The following is a 14,840-nucleotide window of genomic DNA, read 5'->3' as shown; positions in this document are numbered from 1 at the left end:
TAGTGTTAATTTTGATAGGGCATTCTCTTGTGATTTTGCTAATTCATACAAATTTGTTTTAGTTTAAATACCTTCTGGCTCATGCTAGATTGTGACTCTAAGGAAACAGTTTGAGATGAAGAAATAGACTGAACTGCTGAATAGCTAGTAATGTAGTATTTGGTAGGAATAAACGATGATGTAAAAATCAGTTAAGCAAAGGATAAGTACATATTAAATAACTTTACAGCTAACAGAATGTCTAAGTTTGCAGATAAAGTTTAATAGACTAAAAACTACCTTCTTATAATACAGTAGGCCCTTTGTACCCATGGGTTCCCCATCTGGTCAACCAAGCCAGAACTGAAAATATTGGGGGGGAAAAATTTTGGTCATAATGAACATGAACAGACTTTTTTTCCTTGTCTTTATTATCTAAACAGTATAGTATTGAACAACTGTTTACATAGCATTTACATTGTATTAGGTGTTATAAGTAATCTAGAGGTGATTTAAAGCATACCGGAGGATGTGCGTAGGTTATATGCAAATTTTACGTCATTTTCTATCCAGGACTTAAGCATTTGTGGATCTTGGTATCCAAGGGACATCCTGGAATGAGATCCTCATGGATATTGAGGGAAAACTCTATATTCATGTTGCACAGTATATGAGTACAAAATGTTGCTTAAGCTTGCAGAAGCACTTTTTTTTTTTTTTTTTTTTTGAGACAGTTTCGCTCCTGCTGCCTAGGCTGGAGTGCAATGGCACGATCTCGACTCACTGCAACCTCCACCTCCTGGGTTCAAGCGAGTCTCCTGCTTTAGCCTCCTGAGTAGCTGGGATTACAAGCATGCACCACCACGCCCGGCTAATTTTTGTATTTTTAGTAGAGATGGGGTTTCACATTGTTGACCAGGCTAGTCTCGAACTCCTGACCTCAGATGGTCCGCCCACCTCAGTCTCCCAAAATGCTGGGATTATAGGTGTGAGCTACCGTGCCCAGCCAAGCTTGCAGAAGTACTTTTAACAACTGTCAAACTTAATTGACTTTAACAAGGCAACAATCTGTAAGACTCTTAGAAAAAAATAAAATAGTAATGTGTCATATAAAGTAATCCTGAACTGATGCAGTCAGAGTGTGTTTAACTGACAAATGCATGCAGAGCCTAATAATCACAATTTCTCTCATCCAGTGGGTATTCTCATCATATCAGAGAATCCTACTCATCCTCCATTTCTCCATGCATTTGTAATAGAAAAGGCCTCAGAAGTAGCACTGAACCTTCATTTTACTAGCATTTTTATATAAGTTTATTTTTAAACAGTTTAGTTAAAAATTTACATACTATAGAATTCACCCATTTTGAATTTGTAATTCATTAATTTTTAGTAAATATACAGAGTCCAGTTTTGGAAATTTTTCATCACCCCAAAAGTCCCAGCTCCAGGCAGCCACTAATCTTTCTGTCTCTAGATTTCCCTTTTCTGGGCATTTCATGTGAGTGGAATCATACAATATGTGGCCTTTTGCCTCTGGCTTCTTTCATTCAACATACATGTTTTTGAGGTTCATTCATGCAGTGTGTATCAGCAATCTGTTCCTTTTTATTTCTGAATTCTATTCCACTGTTTGTAGATGCATTTTGCTTACCCATTTACCTGTTGATGGACATTTGGCTTGTTTTCACTTTGTGGCTGTTATGAATTATGCTGCTTCATTTATTGAGATCTTTCATTTTATCAGCAGTGTTTTATTGTGCAGGTCTTTTATTTATTTTGTTAAATCTCAAGTATTTTATTTTTATGTCACTGTGAATATAATTGCTAATTTCATTTTCAGGTTTACTGTGTACTCAGATTGTTGTGTACAGAATTGCTGTGACCTTACTGACCTCATTTATTAGTTCTAGTAGTTATTTTGTGGATTCCATAAGAGATCCTGTATTTTTACATACAGGATCATGTTGTCTTCCAAGACAGTTTTTACCTTTTTCTTTCTGATCTGAATGCCTTTTCTTTTCTTTTTCTTGCCTAATTGCTCTGGCTAGATTCTTCAGTACAATGAGATGGAGAAGTGTAGAGAACAGACATCCTTATCATCTTCCTGATCTTAGGGAGAAAGTATCCAGTCTTTCACCAATGAGAATAACATTAATTGTAGGTTTTTTTGGATGTCTCTGATCAGTTTAAATCAGTTCCCTTTTATTCCTAATCAGGAATGAATGTAGAATTGTATCTGATGCTTTTTCTGCATCTAATGAGATGATCGTGTTGGTTTTGTCCTTTATTACTGTGGTATGTTACTACGATTGACAGATGTTAAACCAACTTTGCATTCCTGGATAATTTGGTTTACTCATATTTTTATTGATTTTTACATCTATAATCATAAGGGATATTGGTCAATAGTTTTCTTCTGATTTCCCTGGCTGGCTTTGATAGCATGGTAATTCTGGCCTCATTGGAAAGGACAACAGCTATAAAAGACAGGAGGGAATTGTTTGCCACAGCTTCAGGTGGTAGTGAACAGTGCCACTCTCCTCATTGACTTCTCAGTATTGCCATGTGGAGTGTCAGTAGAAAGATTACCTTATACTTAATACCTTGACAAAAGAGCAGTAGAATAGAGTCCAGATGGATTTTCTACCACGAACCATTCAAATGTAAAAAGTATGAGTGATGAGCTTCTATTATCTGGCAAATATCCATGTATAAAAGACCATCTCCTGTAAATGCTAATTTAGTTTATCTACAAGTTTGTAATATTTTAGAGTTGCTGGAATCCAGTAAAATTTCCTTATACAGATTTGGAAGGCAGCCTAGGTGTGCAGAATACTAAATTATCTAGTTTACCTTTCCTTCCCTTTCTCTCTCATCATTTTTCTATGTTGTAATCATTTTCTTTCCATTTTATTGACAGAGGAGGAAGGAAGAGACTTGAGCTGTTGTGTAGCTTCTCTTGTTCAAGTGATGCTGGATCCCTACTTTAGGACAATTATTGGATTTCAGAGTCTGATACAGAAGGAGTGGGTCATGGCAGGATATCAATTTCTAGACAGATGCAACCATCTAAAGAGATCAGAGAAAGAGGTAACAAAATCTTGATACCTTTTTATCAGTTTTCAAGGATACACAAAATAAAATATGTGTCATTAAAAGATGAAGGGGCTTTTAAAAAATATTGTATTTAGTACAACTTAGCTTCCTTAGTCCAAAGCTAATTAATGGGTTAGAGTTCAAATTGATGTACTTATTATAAAGATTATCCTAACTATGAAGGTGAAATTTTTAAAAGTTGTCTATTGAATTTGTCTAAGTGGAAAACTACTGAAAAAATTCTGAATAAAATACTGAAAAACACGGCCGGGCGCGGTGGCTCAAGCCTGTAATCCCAGCACTTTGGGAGGCCGAGACGGGTGGATCACGAGGTCAGGAGATCGAGACCATCTTGACTAACACAGTGAAACCCCGTCTCTACTAAAAAATACAAAAAACTAGCCGGGCGAGGTGGCGGGTGCCTGTAGTCCCAGCTACTTGGGAGGCTGAGGCAGGAGAATGGCGTAAACCCGGGAGGCGGAGCTTGCAGTGAGCTGAGATCCGGCCACTGCACTCCAGCCTGGGCGACAGAGCAAGACTCCGTCTCCAAAAAAAAAAAAAATACTGAAAAACAGATATTAACTATTTTGAAAAATCACTTTTGGACTATCATTTTCTTAAAATGGGATACATAGGTTAAGATGAAAAGTTTGAGAGGACCACCTTTGTAGTAGCTGTGGAGTTAGTGGCTGCCTTGGATCTGTAGTTAGGCTGCGGAAGGCCTTACAAATATCTTACCTGCCAGGCAGGTCAGATCAGTTTTTAGAAGGTTGTTTCAGAGAGCATATTTGACTTGTGGTGTCTCATAAAAAATAGTGGGCACCTGCTACTGCACTTGGGAAGACACCACGTGACCTAGGCTGATCCCAAAGTGTTTTCTGAAATGTGGGGACGTTTTCTGGATGCTGAGCCTACAGGATCAGCCAAACGTTAGAGAAGCTGGTTGATGGTTTTGTTTTGTTATATAATCTAAATAATTGTTTCTAGGACATGCTTAAACACATACTTTGCTCTTCCGCCTTCATATAGTGGGCAACCCGCTCAACTGTGTGCTTTGCCATTTCAACTTGTTACACTTACTGGGCAAATAAGGGTTGTGATGTTTATCACGGTTGAACATTACTTCTTGGTTTGATAGATGTGTATAGCTCAGCTTAGGAGCCAAGCGTTTTAGGCTTAGATGTTTTCTTATTCATCTCTTCTTTAACATCAGCAGTACATTTTGAAGTAAACGTGAATGGCTGAAAGGATAACTAACATTAAATGATCCCATTGTCTCTTTGTATTTGCCAGTCTCCTTTATTTTTGCTATTCTTGGACGCCACCTGGCAGCTGTTAGAACAATATCCTGCAGCTTTCGAGTTCTCCGAAACCTACCTGGCCGTGTTGTACGACAGCACCCGGATCTCACTGTTTGGCACCTTCCTGTTCAACTCCCCTCACCAGCGAGTGAAGCAAAGCACGGTAAGCAACCCTGTGGCTGTGGCTACGTTTTTCCTTGTTTTTACAACTTTATCGAGGCATAATTGAAGTATAATTCACCGCCTATTTAAAGTCTATGATTTAAAACTCACTACCATTTTCATCTGAAATTTCTGAATGAATTATTTTGAAAAAATCTAGGAAATTATTTTTATGAATGAACATTTTTTTACTCTGATGTAAATTTTTTGTAGTAAACCCCTTTAAAGATGTAAATTACCTTAACCACCTTAAATGTCATGCTTTTGTATTTATATTTCACATTTGGGCTATTGGGTAGTAAAAAACAAAAGCTTTGTTATAGGATATTTATTTCCTAGGTCAGTAAAATAAAAATTTGTACAAAACAAGATTATTTTCCTTCAAGAGAATTTTAAGTTTCCAATCACAATTCATTGATGTAGAGGAAGAGTCATTTATGACTAAGCAGGGTCTCAAGCCAAACTTGAAACTAGCTACTACTTGCCACCGGTGGAAACCATTCTGAACCAGAGTGCTGTTTCCCCCACCTTGAACCAGCAACGGAAGCTGACGAATGCTGTGGAGACCGTTGAGAGAAACAGAAAGGGCAGCTCTTGCGGGCCTTCAGGAAGCCTTTCTAGGAAGAGGATTCCCCTCACAGTGAGCTCCGGGGTCTTCAGCCTCAGCCTCAGCCGTAAGGCCCTGGCTAGGCACATTGTGACCTGGGGAGCGGGAAACCTGAGTTCTGGCCCTGGTCTGGGAAAAGTGCTAGGCCCATGTTCCACTCAGGCTTCAGCCTGAGAGTCGACGTTCCTAACCTGTGAAATGGATCTGTCAAACTAACACTTATACCTTTAGTCTCGTATAAGGTGAAAACATTTTGTAAACTGTGAAGCATTATGCAAATTTTCCTAAAGACATATGAATTCTGAATTTGTTGGTGTAAAAGACAAAACACACTGGTCAGTTAAGGAGCTGATTTAGGCTATTGCAGGAGGGAGAACTTAATTTAACGGGCATCCCAAAGAAAAGGACAAGATCCAGGATTTTATAGAGTCAGAAAACAGGGGAATCAGGAGGAAGGGCAGTCTCAGTCCACAGGAGCCAGTTCTCGGGACACAAAAGGCAGGAGAGATTATCCAACATTGCCACTTTTGGGGACCCAGGGCTCAAAGAAACAACACCGTCGGCCCATCTCTACAAAAAATACAAAAATTAGCCGGACGTGGTGGTGTACACCTGTGGTCCCAGCTGCTGGAGAGGCTGAGGTGGGAGGATGACTTAAGCCCAGGAGGCAGAGATTGCAGTGAGCTGAGACTGTGCCACTACACTCCAGCCTGGGTGACAGAGCCAGAATCTGTCCCCTGCCCACCCTACCAGGAAAGTTTGACCTTTCCAGATACTGTGCTGAGGACCAGTGATACAGGCTCAGAGGCTCCTGAGGCATGGAACGCTCATTTGTTCTAAAATACATGTTCTCCCAGTTGCTTGTTTTCATTTGTTGTCACCGTAATCATTCTTGGGCCCCCTCTCTGCCTCCAGCTAGGCTTTCCCTCGGCCTTGTTTGCCTCCTTCAGCTCTTCCCCAGCTCTTCCCCATTCTCTCCCTTCACTACCCCGTGTACACACAGACAGTGTGAGCCTGCAAAAGGTGCGTGAGGCGAGGACAAAGACTTTGGGGTCTGGGGACTGGGCAGCGCATGGGTGGGTGTTTGCGTGGAGGACTCCCAGCCCCAGACACCACTGCCTTTGCTGCTTGGCTGATGCTGCGTGTGCCGACAGACTTCTCACCAGAAGTGAACATTACTGAATTGTATTGAGGGAGCTGTAAAAAATACTTTCTACAAGTATTTCATCTGCTTTCTCTGTTCATGTTCTAGTGCTCTATTTTTTTAATTTGGCTTTTTCAAAAGCTTTTTGTGACAAATACTAACATGAATCCCCCTCTGCCTTCCTCCCTAGCAGGAACTGGTCATTGTCTAAGGGTCATGATTCTTAACCATTCGCAGCCCCTTCCACACAGGCAGAAGCCCAAAGCATTTCTTTTCTTTTTTTTTTTTTAAGACAGTCTGGCTCTGTCACCCAGGCTGGAGTGCAGTGGGTGCCATCTCAGCTTACTGCAGCCTCTGCCTCCTGGGTCCAAGCACTCCTCTCACCTCAGCCACCTGAGTAGCTAGGACTCCAGGCGCCCGCCACCACGCCTAACTGATTTTTGTATTGTAGAGTCAGGGTTTCACCATGTTGCCCCGTCTGGTCTTGAACTCCTAGACTCAAGCAATCCACCCACCTCAGCCTCCCAAAGTACTGGGATCACAGGCGTGAGCCACCACACTTGGCGAAGAGGACATTTTCTATATACTTATTGAAGGGCCATTAAAACACGTTCAGGTTCATGTTTTACTAGATTTCAGCTTTTAACAGTGTTTAAAGCAAATGGGTGGTTTTTAATCTACGTACATGATGAAATTTCAAGTAACTAAATATTTTTTTTTTTTTTGAGACGGGGTCTTGCATGGAGTCTTGCTCCATCGCCTAGGCTGGAGCACAGTGGTGCGATCTCAGCTCACCGTAACCTCCGCCTTCCAGGTTCAAGCGATTCTCCTGCCTCAGCCTCCCGAGTAGTTGGGACTACAGGCGCCCACCACCACGCCTGGATAATTTTTGTTTTTTTTTTTTTTTTTTTTTTTGAGACGGAGTCTCGCTCTGTCGCCCAGGCTGGAGTGCAGTGGTGCAATCTCTGGTCACTGCAAGCTCCGTCGGCTCCCACATCCACGCCATTCTCCTGCCTCAGCCTCCCGAGAAGCTGGGACTACAGGCACCCGCCACCACGTCCAGCTAGTTTTTTTGTATTTTTAGTAGAGACGGGGTTTCACCGTGTTTGCCAGGATGGTCTCGATCTCCTGACCTCGTGATCCGCCCGCCTCAGCCTCCCAAAGTGCTGGGATTACAGGCGTGAGCCACCACACCTGGCCAATTTTTGTATTTTTAGTAGAGATGGGGTTTCACCATATTTGGCCAGGCTGGTCTTGAACTCCTGACCTCGTGATCTGCCCGCCTCGGCCTCCCAAGGTGCTGGGATTACAGGCATGAGCCACTGTGCCTGGCCAAAAATTTTAAGAGTGTATGTATTTGGTGCTTAATGAATTTTTACTTATTTGAAGTAGAAAATTTTGTAAAATTTTACAAAATGCCCTGTGCTGTTACATAGCTTACCCATTTCTTGATGATTCAAGCCGCCACTGTAGCAGGGAATGCCACCTGGCTGTGATGTAGTCATGGCCTCCTGACTGTCCTAATAACATTCATTGTTTGCCTTTTTAATAATTTCCAAGTGAATTCTTGGGGTTTTTTTTTGGTAGAAGATTTGGAGAGTACTGAAAGGTAAGAACAAAGAATCAGGCGTCTCCCATCATCCAGCGACTGTGTGTCTGGGGTTATTTCCTCCAGGGAACTGTTGTGTACATGCTGCTGTGGTGGCCTGCTGCCGTCCATCAGCTGAGATGAGAGTCCTTTCTCCTCGTTGCTAAATGTATTATGCTTCATAGAAATGGTCTGGACTGCCTTCCAGAGGAGCTCCTTGGCTTCCTCACAGTGAGGTGGTTGGCTGTCACCCTGTAGCTTTGTGTTACCTCAGTTTACTGCGGTGGGAAGCCAGATAACCAGGCTGCACCAGCCCAGAGTCCAGGCTAGAGGTGGGCTCCTGTGAAGAGGGGTCTCCTGTGTACATGGTCTCCATGGTTTTAGCCACATGCTAGGACCACAGGGGAGCTGATCCCTTCCTTCCTACTCCGAGTTGTGGTCTATGATTTGAGATCACTGGCTCACTGAAGTGTCGCTCCCCACTTAGAAAGTAAGTTATAAAACTGGTGGCAGAGATTTCCATCCAAAAGTTTTGTTAATCCACTTACCAACAGGTAACTACTAAAATGTACTGATGGTGTGCTCATAAAAGTAAAATACCGTAATTATAGAAATAAATTCAACATGTTTAAGACTTTCTAGTATCATGTTAGTGAAACTTCTCTTAATAACATTCTTATTGCCCAAAGGGCACGGCTTCTTTGGGGTCCTAAGGCAGAGGGCACTTGAATAGCACACTCCTTGTTCAGGGGGACTGGGGGGCTTCTTGGAGCTCAAAAGCCAGGAACCTTTCTTGAAGTGAAAGTGCCATTCTGGTGGGTTTTGAGGGCTGCAGTACAGAACATTTAACCTATATAATGATGAATGGCTCATCCGAAAAAAGGCATTCATGAGAAAATCTTTAGTTTTGCATATTTTCACAAATGTTCAAATATTTTATTTATTTTTTTTGCAGGAATTTGCTATAAGCAAAAATATCCAATTGGGTGACGAGAAGGGCTTACAGTTCCCCTCTGTTTGGGACTGGTCTCTCCAGTTTACAGCCAAGGACCGCACCCTTTTCCATAACCCCTTCTACATTGGAAAGAGCACGCCTTGTGTACACAATGGCTCCGTGAAGTCTTTTAAACGGACAAAGGTAAATCACAGCTAACAGAACCTGATGTTGGCTCACACGTAGCCAGACACATCTTTTTCAGAACACAGAGCATTAAAAATAAAGGCACTTCCGAGAGTAACACTGCCAATGCAGGTTTCTGAGGGGTCACTCCCTGTTTAACTCAAGTGACTGTATCCCAACTTTCTTCTTGGTGTCTGAGGCCCACAAAGTCTCAGTACCTGAGAGAGGGCAGACTGCGGCTCTGAGCCTGCAAGCCCCATTTACTGAAGCCCCACTTACCATTTCTTGGTGATTCAAGCCGCCACTGTGGCCGGGAATGCCACCTGGCTGTGATGCAGTCATGGCCTCCTGACTGCTGTATTCTTGTCCTAATTATATTCGTCGTTTGTCTTTTTAATAAATTCCAAATAAATTCTTGGGGTTTTTTTTGGTAGAAAATTTGGAGAGTACTGAAAGGTACAGAACAAAGAATCAGACGTTTGGCCTCCTGACTGCCTCCATCCAGTTTGCCATTGTTCTTGATACAATCGGCCAGGTCTAGGGTTTTTTCTAGCCCTAGTCTTAGAACTTATCCTTAAGCAAATTAGTGGATAGGAGGTACTCTCATCCCTACCCCCATTCAGGCTGATGGCAATAGCCTAGGTAGAGTCAACAAATAAAGTTTAATTCCGGGGGAGGAGGATTAGAAGAAGGACTACAGAGGAAGGGAGGAAAATGTTCCTTGAGGCTGAAATTCCATTAATTTTTCATAGTATTGAGTTTACATTTGCCATTGCATCCTTACAATCTTTCTAAAAAGGGAAATCCCGGAACATAATAAAATCTCTTCTGTATAGAAAAACTACAGCTCCACACTAAGAGGAATGCCGTCTGCCTTAAAGAATGGAATCATCAGTGACCAAGAATTACTTCCAAGGAGAAATTCATTGATATTAAAACCAAAGCCAGATCCACCTCAGCAAACCAACAGCCAGAACAGTGATATGGAGCAATATTTTAGAGAATGGTTTTCCAAACCTGTCAACCTGCACGCTGTTATTCTGCCACGTGTCTCTGGAACACACATAAAACTATGGAAACTGTGCTACTTCCGCTGGGTTCCTGAGGCCCAGATCAGCCTGGGCGGCTCCATCACGGCCTTTCACAAGCTCTCCCTCCTGGCTGATGAAGTGGATGTGCTGAGCAGGACGCTGCGGCAGCAGCGCAGCGGCCCGCTGGAGGCCTGCTACGGGGAGCTGGGCCAGAGCAGGATGTACTTCAGAGCCAGCGGCCCGCATGACACCGACACCTCGGGGACGCCGGAGTTTCTCTCCTCCTCATTTCCATTTTCTCCTGTAGGGAATCTATGCAGACGAAGCATTTTAGGAACACCATTAAGCAAATTTTTAAGTGGGGCCAAAATATGGTTGTCTACTGAGACATTAGCAAATGAAGACTAAAATAGGGTGTTTTCTGAACATTTTGAGGGAAGCTGTCAACTTTTTCCTCTGAATTAAAATTGCTAACCTAGGCGTTTGAAGCTCTAATAACTTTATATGTAAGAATGATAGTTGGAATTTGCACTAATATTTAAAAACATGTTGAATCATGCTTCTTTCACACTTATTTTAAGAGAGATGTAAATTTTGTTCCTGTCCTCTTTCTGTCATTACAGGTCTGGCTCTTGTAACTGTGATCAAACTGTTCATGTTCTGTCTGCTACATTTTTTCTCCATCCATTTTTCCTGCTGCCTCCTGAAGGCTATCTGATAGTCACGTTAGCAACCCCAAGCAGCAGGCAACAGTAAAGTTAAGAAAGTTGCGTTTCGTATCATTTTTAGGAACATCTGATAAAACCTCCAGGAGGTTTTAGGAAGTATTCATGTATATTTCTGGTTACTTTCTGTCATCTCTAATTGAACTCACCTGATGAAGGTTCAGTGCTCTGTGGACAGAATTTATTATTTTAGATCACCACCTTCGGGACCTTCAATCACTGTGTTTTGAAATCATGAGTTTGCTTTTTTAACTTCATAGGGCTAACTTTAAAATGATATGCACTGTTAATTTTAAAGCATTTGCTGCAGATAATTAGAAGTGCCTTTGACATTAAGATACAAATACTACAGAAGAAAATACAATTTTACTTTTTAAAATTGGGGTGTGAAAATCCCATTGCATATTGGAAGGCTTTTCATACTAAGCTTCGTAGCCAGGTGTCCCCAAAGTCTTGTTCCTCTGAAAGCCACTGGGGAGTGGCCTGTGGGGTGCTGATTCCTGAGAGGTGCGTGCTGGAGACAGGAGAGTGCCATCTATGCCAAAACCCACCCTCACAAACAAGGCTTGCTGGGAGGCATGCTGGGCTTGGCCGTCAGTATTTGCAGTGTGGTAAACTATTGCTGGTACTTCCCCTTGGAAATAACTAATGAGGTCACAAGTTGGGCACCTGTACAGATGTCCTTCTCTCATAGTTCCTAATGCTTAGGAATAAAGGAGAAATAAAAAAATAGAGTCTCTGAAAACACTGCCATTTGAATAGCGAGAGAAGTGCTCTCCCAAACCCCAACTTTTGACAGCGAAGTTGAGGAGAATGAGGAGACACAGTTGTTTGCTTGATCTGAAACACTATTTCCAAACTGTGTGACAAGAGCCTACCCACCGCTGTAGAGGTCAAAGCTGAAGCTGCTTCCAGCAGTGAAATGAGGCACCACCTCCCCCACACTCCTCATTCCCCGCTTAAAACATGGATGCTTTCAAATTTGACTGTTTCTTGAACTGCCATCCTAAGATACGGAAAATTTTTATAGTGAAGTGTCTAGTTAGCTTATTTCCTTTTCTAAAACAAGTGTTTTCAAGATAACTCTATTTTACCTATGTACTGAATAGCTGTTTCTAAATTATTTGCCTTTTAAAAATTGATAATATCTCTGGATAAACAGAAGTTCTTATAAAATATCTTAAGAAATTCACTTTATGGGTAAACCCAAGGTTTTTGCCAACTTGCTGCCTAGAAAATAAGGGCTAGTTTCCGTTTATACAAATAGAATTATTAAACATTTTACAGTCCTTGATTGGAAACCAGACCCAATCTCTAACACCACAGCGTATCCTGCCATTGACAGTGTAATCACAATTCTCCCTTTTTCATTTAGCTGCTTTATTATTAATACTAAATGTTGGACTGAGCATTTTTCCCTCTGTAATTTTCTTCCCTCACATTTATTTTAACTCCTGTAGTATTTTATTGTTGTTAATTTACAAGTTTAAAAATATTAGGTACTATTAATAATGGTTAAAAATAGACAAATGCGTATTTTTGTATAATCAAATGTAGTAAAATAGTTTTATTTTTGCTGGACAGTTGTTATATCATGATTATTGTGCCACATTTTATTGTGCATAATATGAAAAACAACTATGACAGCCTTCAGTCGGGCCAGGGTAAAGCTGCTTACCACCTCTGCCGTCAGAGGGACTCGTGGTGACAGCAGTGGTGTGGCCGCACACAGCGCACTAGAGAGAGCTCAGCACCCCTGCTGCCCACCAGCAGAGCCCCTGCTGAGGGAACGCCATGCAGATGCCGATGTGCTGGGTGAAATTTCTAGTATTGGACATAAAGGTGTACAGTGTCTTGCTGTTATTTTATGATGGAAACCCGATTTTGAAACCAAAAATATCTAACTTTATTTAAGGAAAGGATACTAATTTGTACTAACAGGGTGAAAGCTATTCACATCTGTCAACAAAATCTGCTTGCTGCAATAGTAACTCAAGTGGTTCAAACTTGATTTCCTGAGAAAACTAAAACCTTTGTGCCTAAAACTGATGACTTGAGTTCAAGTGGGATGAGCAAGAAGATGTGTTATCTTGTTGTTCAACAGTAATGAATGTGAAGGAAATTTTGATGGCTTAATAAAATTTCCACAGCAACTGTTTGTTGTTATCAATATGAAATCATCTACAAGACACAGTGATGGAAGAGGTGAAGGCATCTTCTCCCATCCATACCTCTGTGTCATCCATGGGACATTTCTGCTTGCCCTCTAAAGCCAGGTAGTGATCAGTAACTTTTTTAACAGCAGTTCGGAAGTGGCTAAAGTTAAGGGCATGTGGATATTGATGGATCATGCCCTAACTGGTCCTTCCATTCAATAAATATAAAAACTGGGGAGTAATATTCCCCCCAAGAAGGCCTTAGAACAAGTCGAGAGACTGGGATCCCATTCCCTGACTCCTGGGCCTGGCACATGGATAAATCACCTTTCTACCACACCCCCTTGGCCAGCCTGAGACCCTCCCACATGGTGATGAGCAGCCCTGATTTGCCTTTACTGTCAACAGAGAAAATACCCCTGATCTAGTTATTAGGGATGGTCCCAGGGAGAAGGACAATGAAGGACACGCCTCGATAAAGACTTCATTCCTTTCATGATCTGGGCCCAATCAGTAGAACAAGCATTTACATGTTATAAATTAACACAACTTCATGAGAATTTTTTAATTCCTAAAGAAATTGGAATTTAACTTTTCTGCCCTTAGATAATCATAAAACAAAGTTTAACAGCTAAATGTGTATAGGGCAGTAAAGAAAAACTTAGATAATATTTGAGAATCTCGGCTTCCCATATAATTAATTACTTGAAGGAAACATTGGTTTTGCTACTTTTTTAATTTTTTTTTTTTTTTTTGAGATGGAGTCTCACTCTGTCACCAGGCTGGAGTGCAGTGGCGTGACCTCGGCTCACTGCAACCTCCGCCTCCCGAGTTCAAGAGATTCTCCTGCCTCAGCTTCCGGAGTAGCTGGGACTACAGGCACCTGCCACCATGCCCAGCTAATTTTTTGTATTTTTAGTAGAGACGGGTTTCACCATGTTGACCAGGATGGTCTCAATCTCTTGACCTCACGATGCGCCTGCTTTACTCAGCCTCCCAAAGTGCTGGGATTTACAGGCATGAGCCACCACGCCCGGCCGCTAACTTTTTTATTAAAAAAAATGAATCATCACTTGTTTTTGGGTTTTCCAGCTTTTTGCATGTCTCATCATACAGATGCATCCAGCTCCAAAAAGGGTCAACGAGGTTTTTCTCTTTTAAAAAAGTTCATTACCGGCTGGGGGCAGTGGCTCATGCCTGTAATCCCAGAACTTTGGTAAGCCAAAGCGGGTAGATCAGTTGAGGTCAGAAGTTCCAGACTAACCTGGGCAACATGGTGAAACCCCATCTCTACTAAAAATACACAAATTAGCCGGGTGTGGTGGCGCACACCTGCAGTCCCAGCTACTGGGGAGCCTGAGGCAGAAGAATCGCTTGAACCTAGCAGGTGGAGGTTGCAGTGAGCCAAGATCACACCACTGCACTCCAGCCTGGGTGACAGCGAGACTCCGTCTCGAAAAAAAAAAAAAAGCTTATTACCCACTGTGTGGAATCAATGACTGTATTCAAGCAAACACTGTTTTGTGATATACAGACACTATACAATGACAAGTCAAACTGTCAGGTTTATAATGGACAATAAAATTAAAACATGATGCTTTATACTCTTGAAAATCTTACATTTGTGTATGACCAAATATCCCCAATTCCATAGCTTTTAGCTAAGGCTTTGGCTCTTAGCTCCAACTGCAACCACGTGGCAGACTTCTACTTCAGCCCCCAGCTTCTGCAGTTCCGCCAGCCAGATCATCTGCTTATGTGAAAGACGGTCATTGGGGCCTTTAACTTCCACCAGCTGGAAGGGAAATTTTTAAAAGTTACTAGTGTCTTACTGAATGAAAAGCCATTCAAGTAAGTTGTAGTTGTCAGTGACAACTACTTAAATGGCTCTTCTGCTCTCCCACTGTATTTGTAAGTATAACACAAAT

At 41.9% G+C, this 14,840-nt stretch overlaps 2 protein-coding genes across 6 annotated transcripts in view; one reads left to right on the top strand and one right to left on the bottom strand.

The window, feature by feature from the left end:
* MTMR10 (myotubularin related protein 10) overlaps nt 1-12,910 on the top strand; it is a 53,167-nt gene extending 40,257 nt beyond the window's left edge. For both annotated transcript variants that reach the window (XM_009209825.4, XM_003900700.5), the window contains 4 exons: nt 2,903-3,072; nt 4,372-4,542; nt 8,836-9,018; nt 9,837-12,910. In XM_009209825.4, coding sequence (XP_009208089.1) covers nt 2,903-3,072; nt 4,372-4,542; nt 8,836-9,018; nt 9,837-10,439 — 1,127 coding nt within the window. In that variant the 3' untranslated portion in view covers nt 10,440-12,910. The remainder of the gene's footprint in view (nt 1-2,902; nt 3,073-4,371; nt 4,543-8,835; nt 9,019-9,836) is intronic.
* Nucleotides 12,911-14,459: 1,549 nt separating this feature from the next.
* The window catches only part of FAN1 (FANCD2 and FANCI associated nuclease 1), a 34,375-nt gene continuing 33,994 nt past the window's right edge, over nt 14,460-14,840 (bottom strand). For 3 of the 4 annotated variants that reach the window (XM_009209826.4, XM_017960471.3, XM_017960470.2), the window contains exon 14: nt 14,570-14,707. In XM_009209826.4, the coding sequence (XP_009208090.2) occupies nt 14,570-14,707 (138 nt within the window). Of the gene's footprint in view, nt 14,708-14,840 lie in introns of all 4 variants that reach the window. The other variant, XM_017960469.3, reaches the window with a different exon arrangement.

Source organism: Papio anubis, chromosome 7 (assembly GCF_008728515.1).
Source record: "Papio anubis isolate 15944 chromosome 7, Panubis1.0, whole genome shotgun sequence".
Lineage (NCBI taxonomy): Eukaryota > Metazoa > Chordata > Mammalia > Primates > Cercopithecidae > Papio > Papio anubis.
Note: the sequence above shows the minus strand (reverse complement) of the source record. Positions and strands in the feature narration are given on the sequence as shown.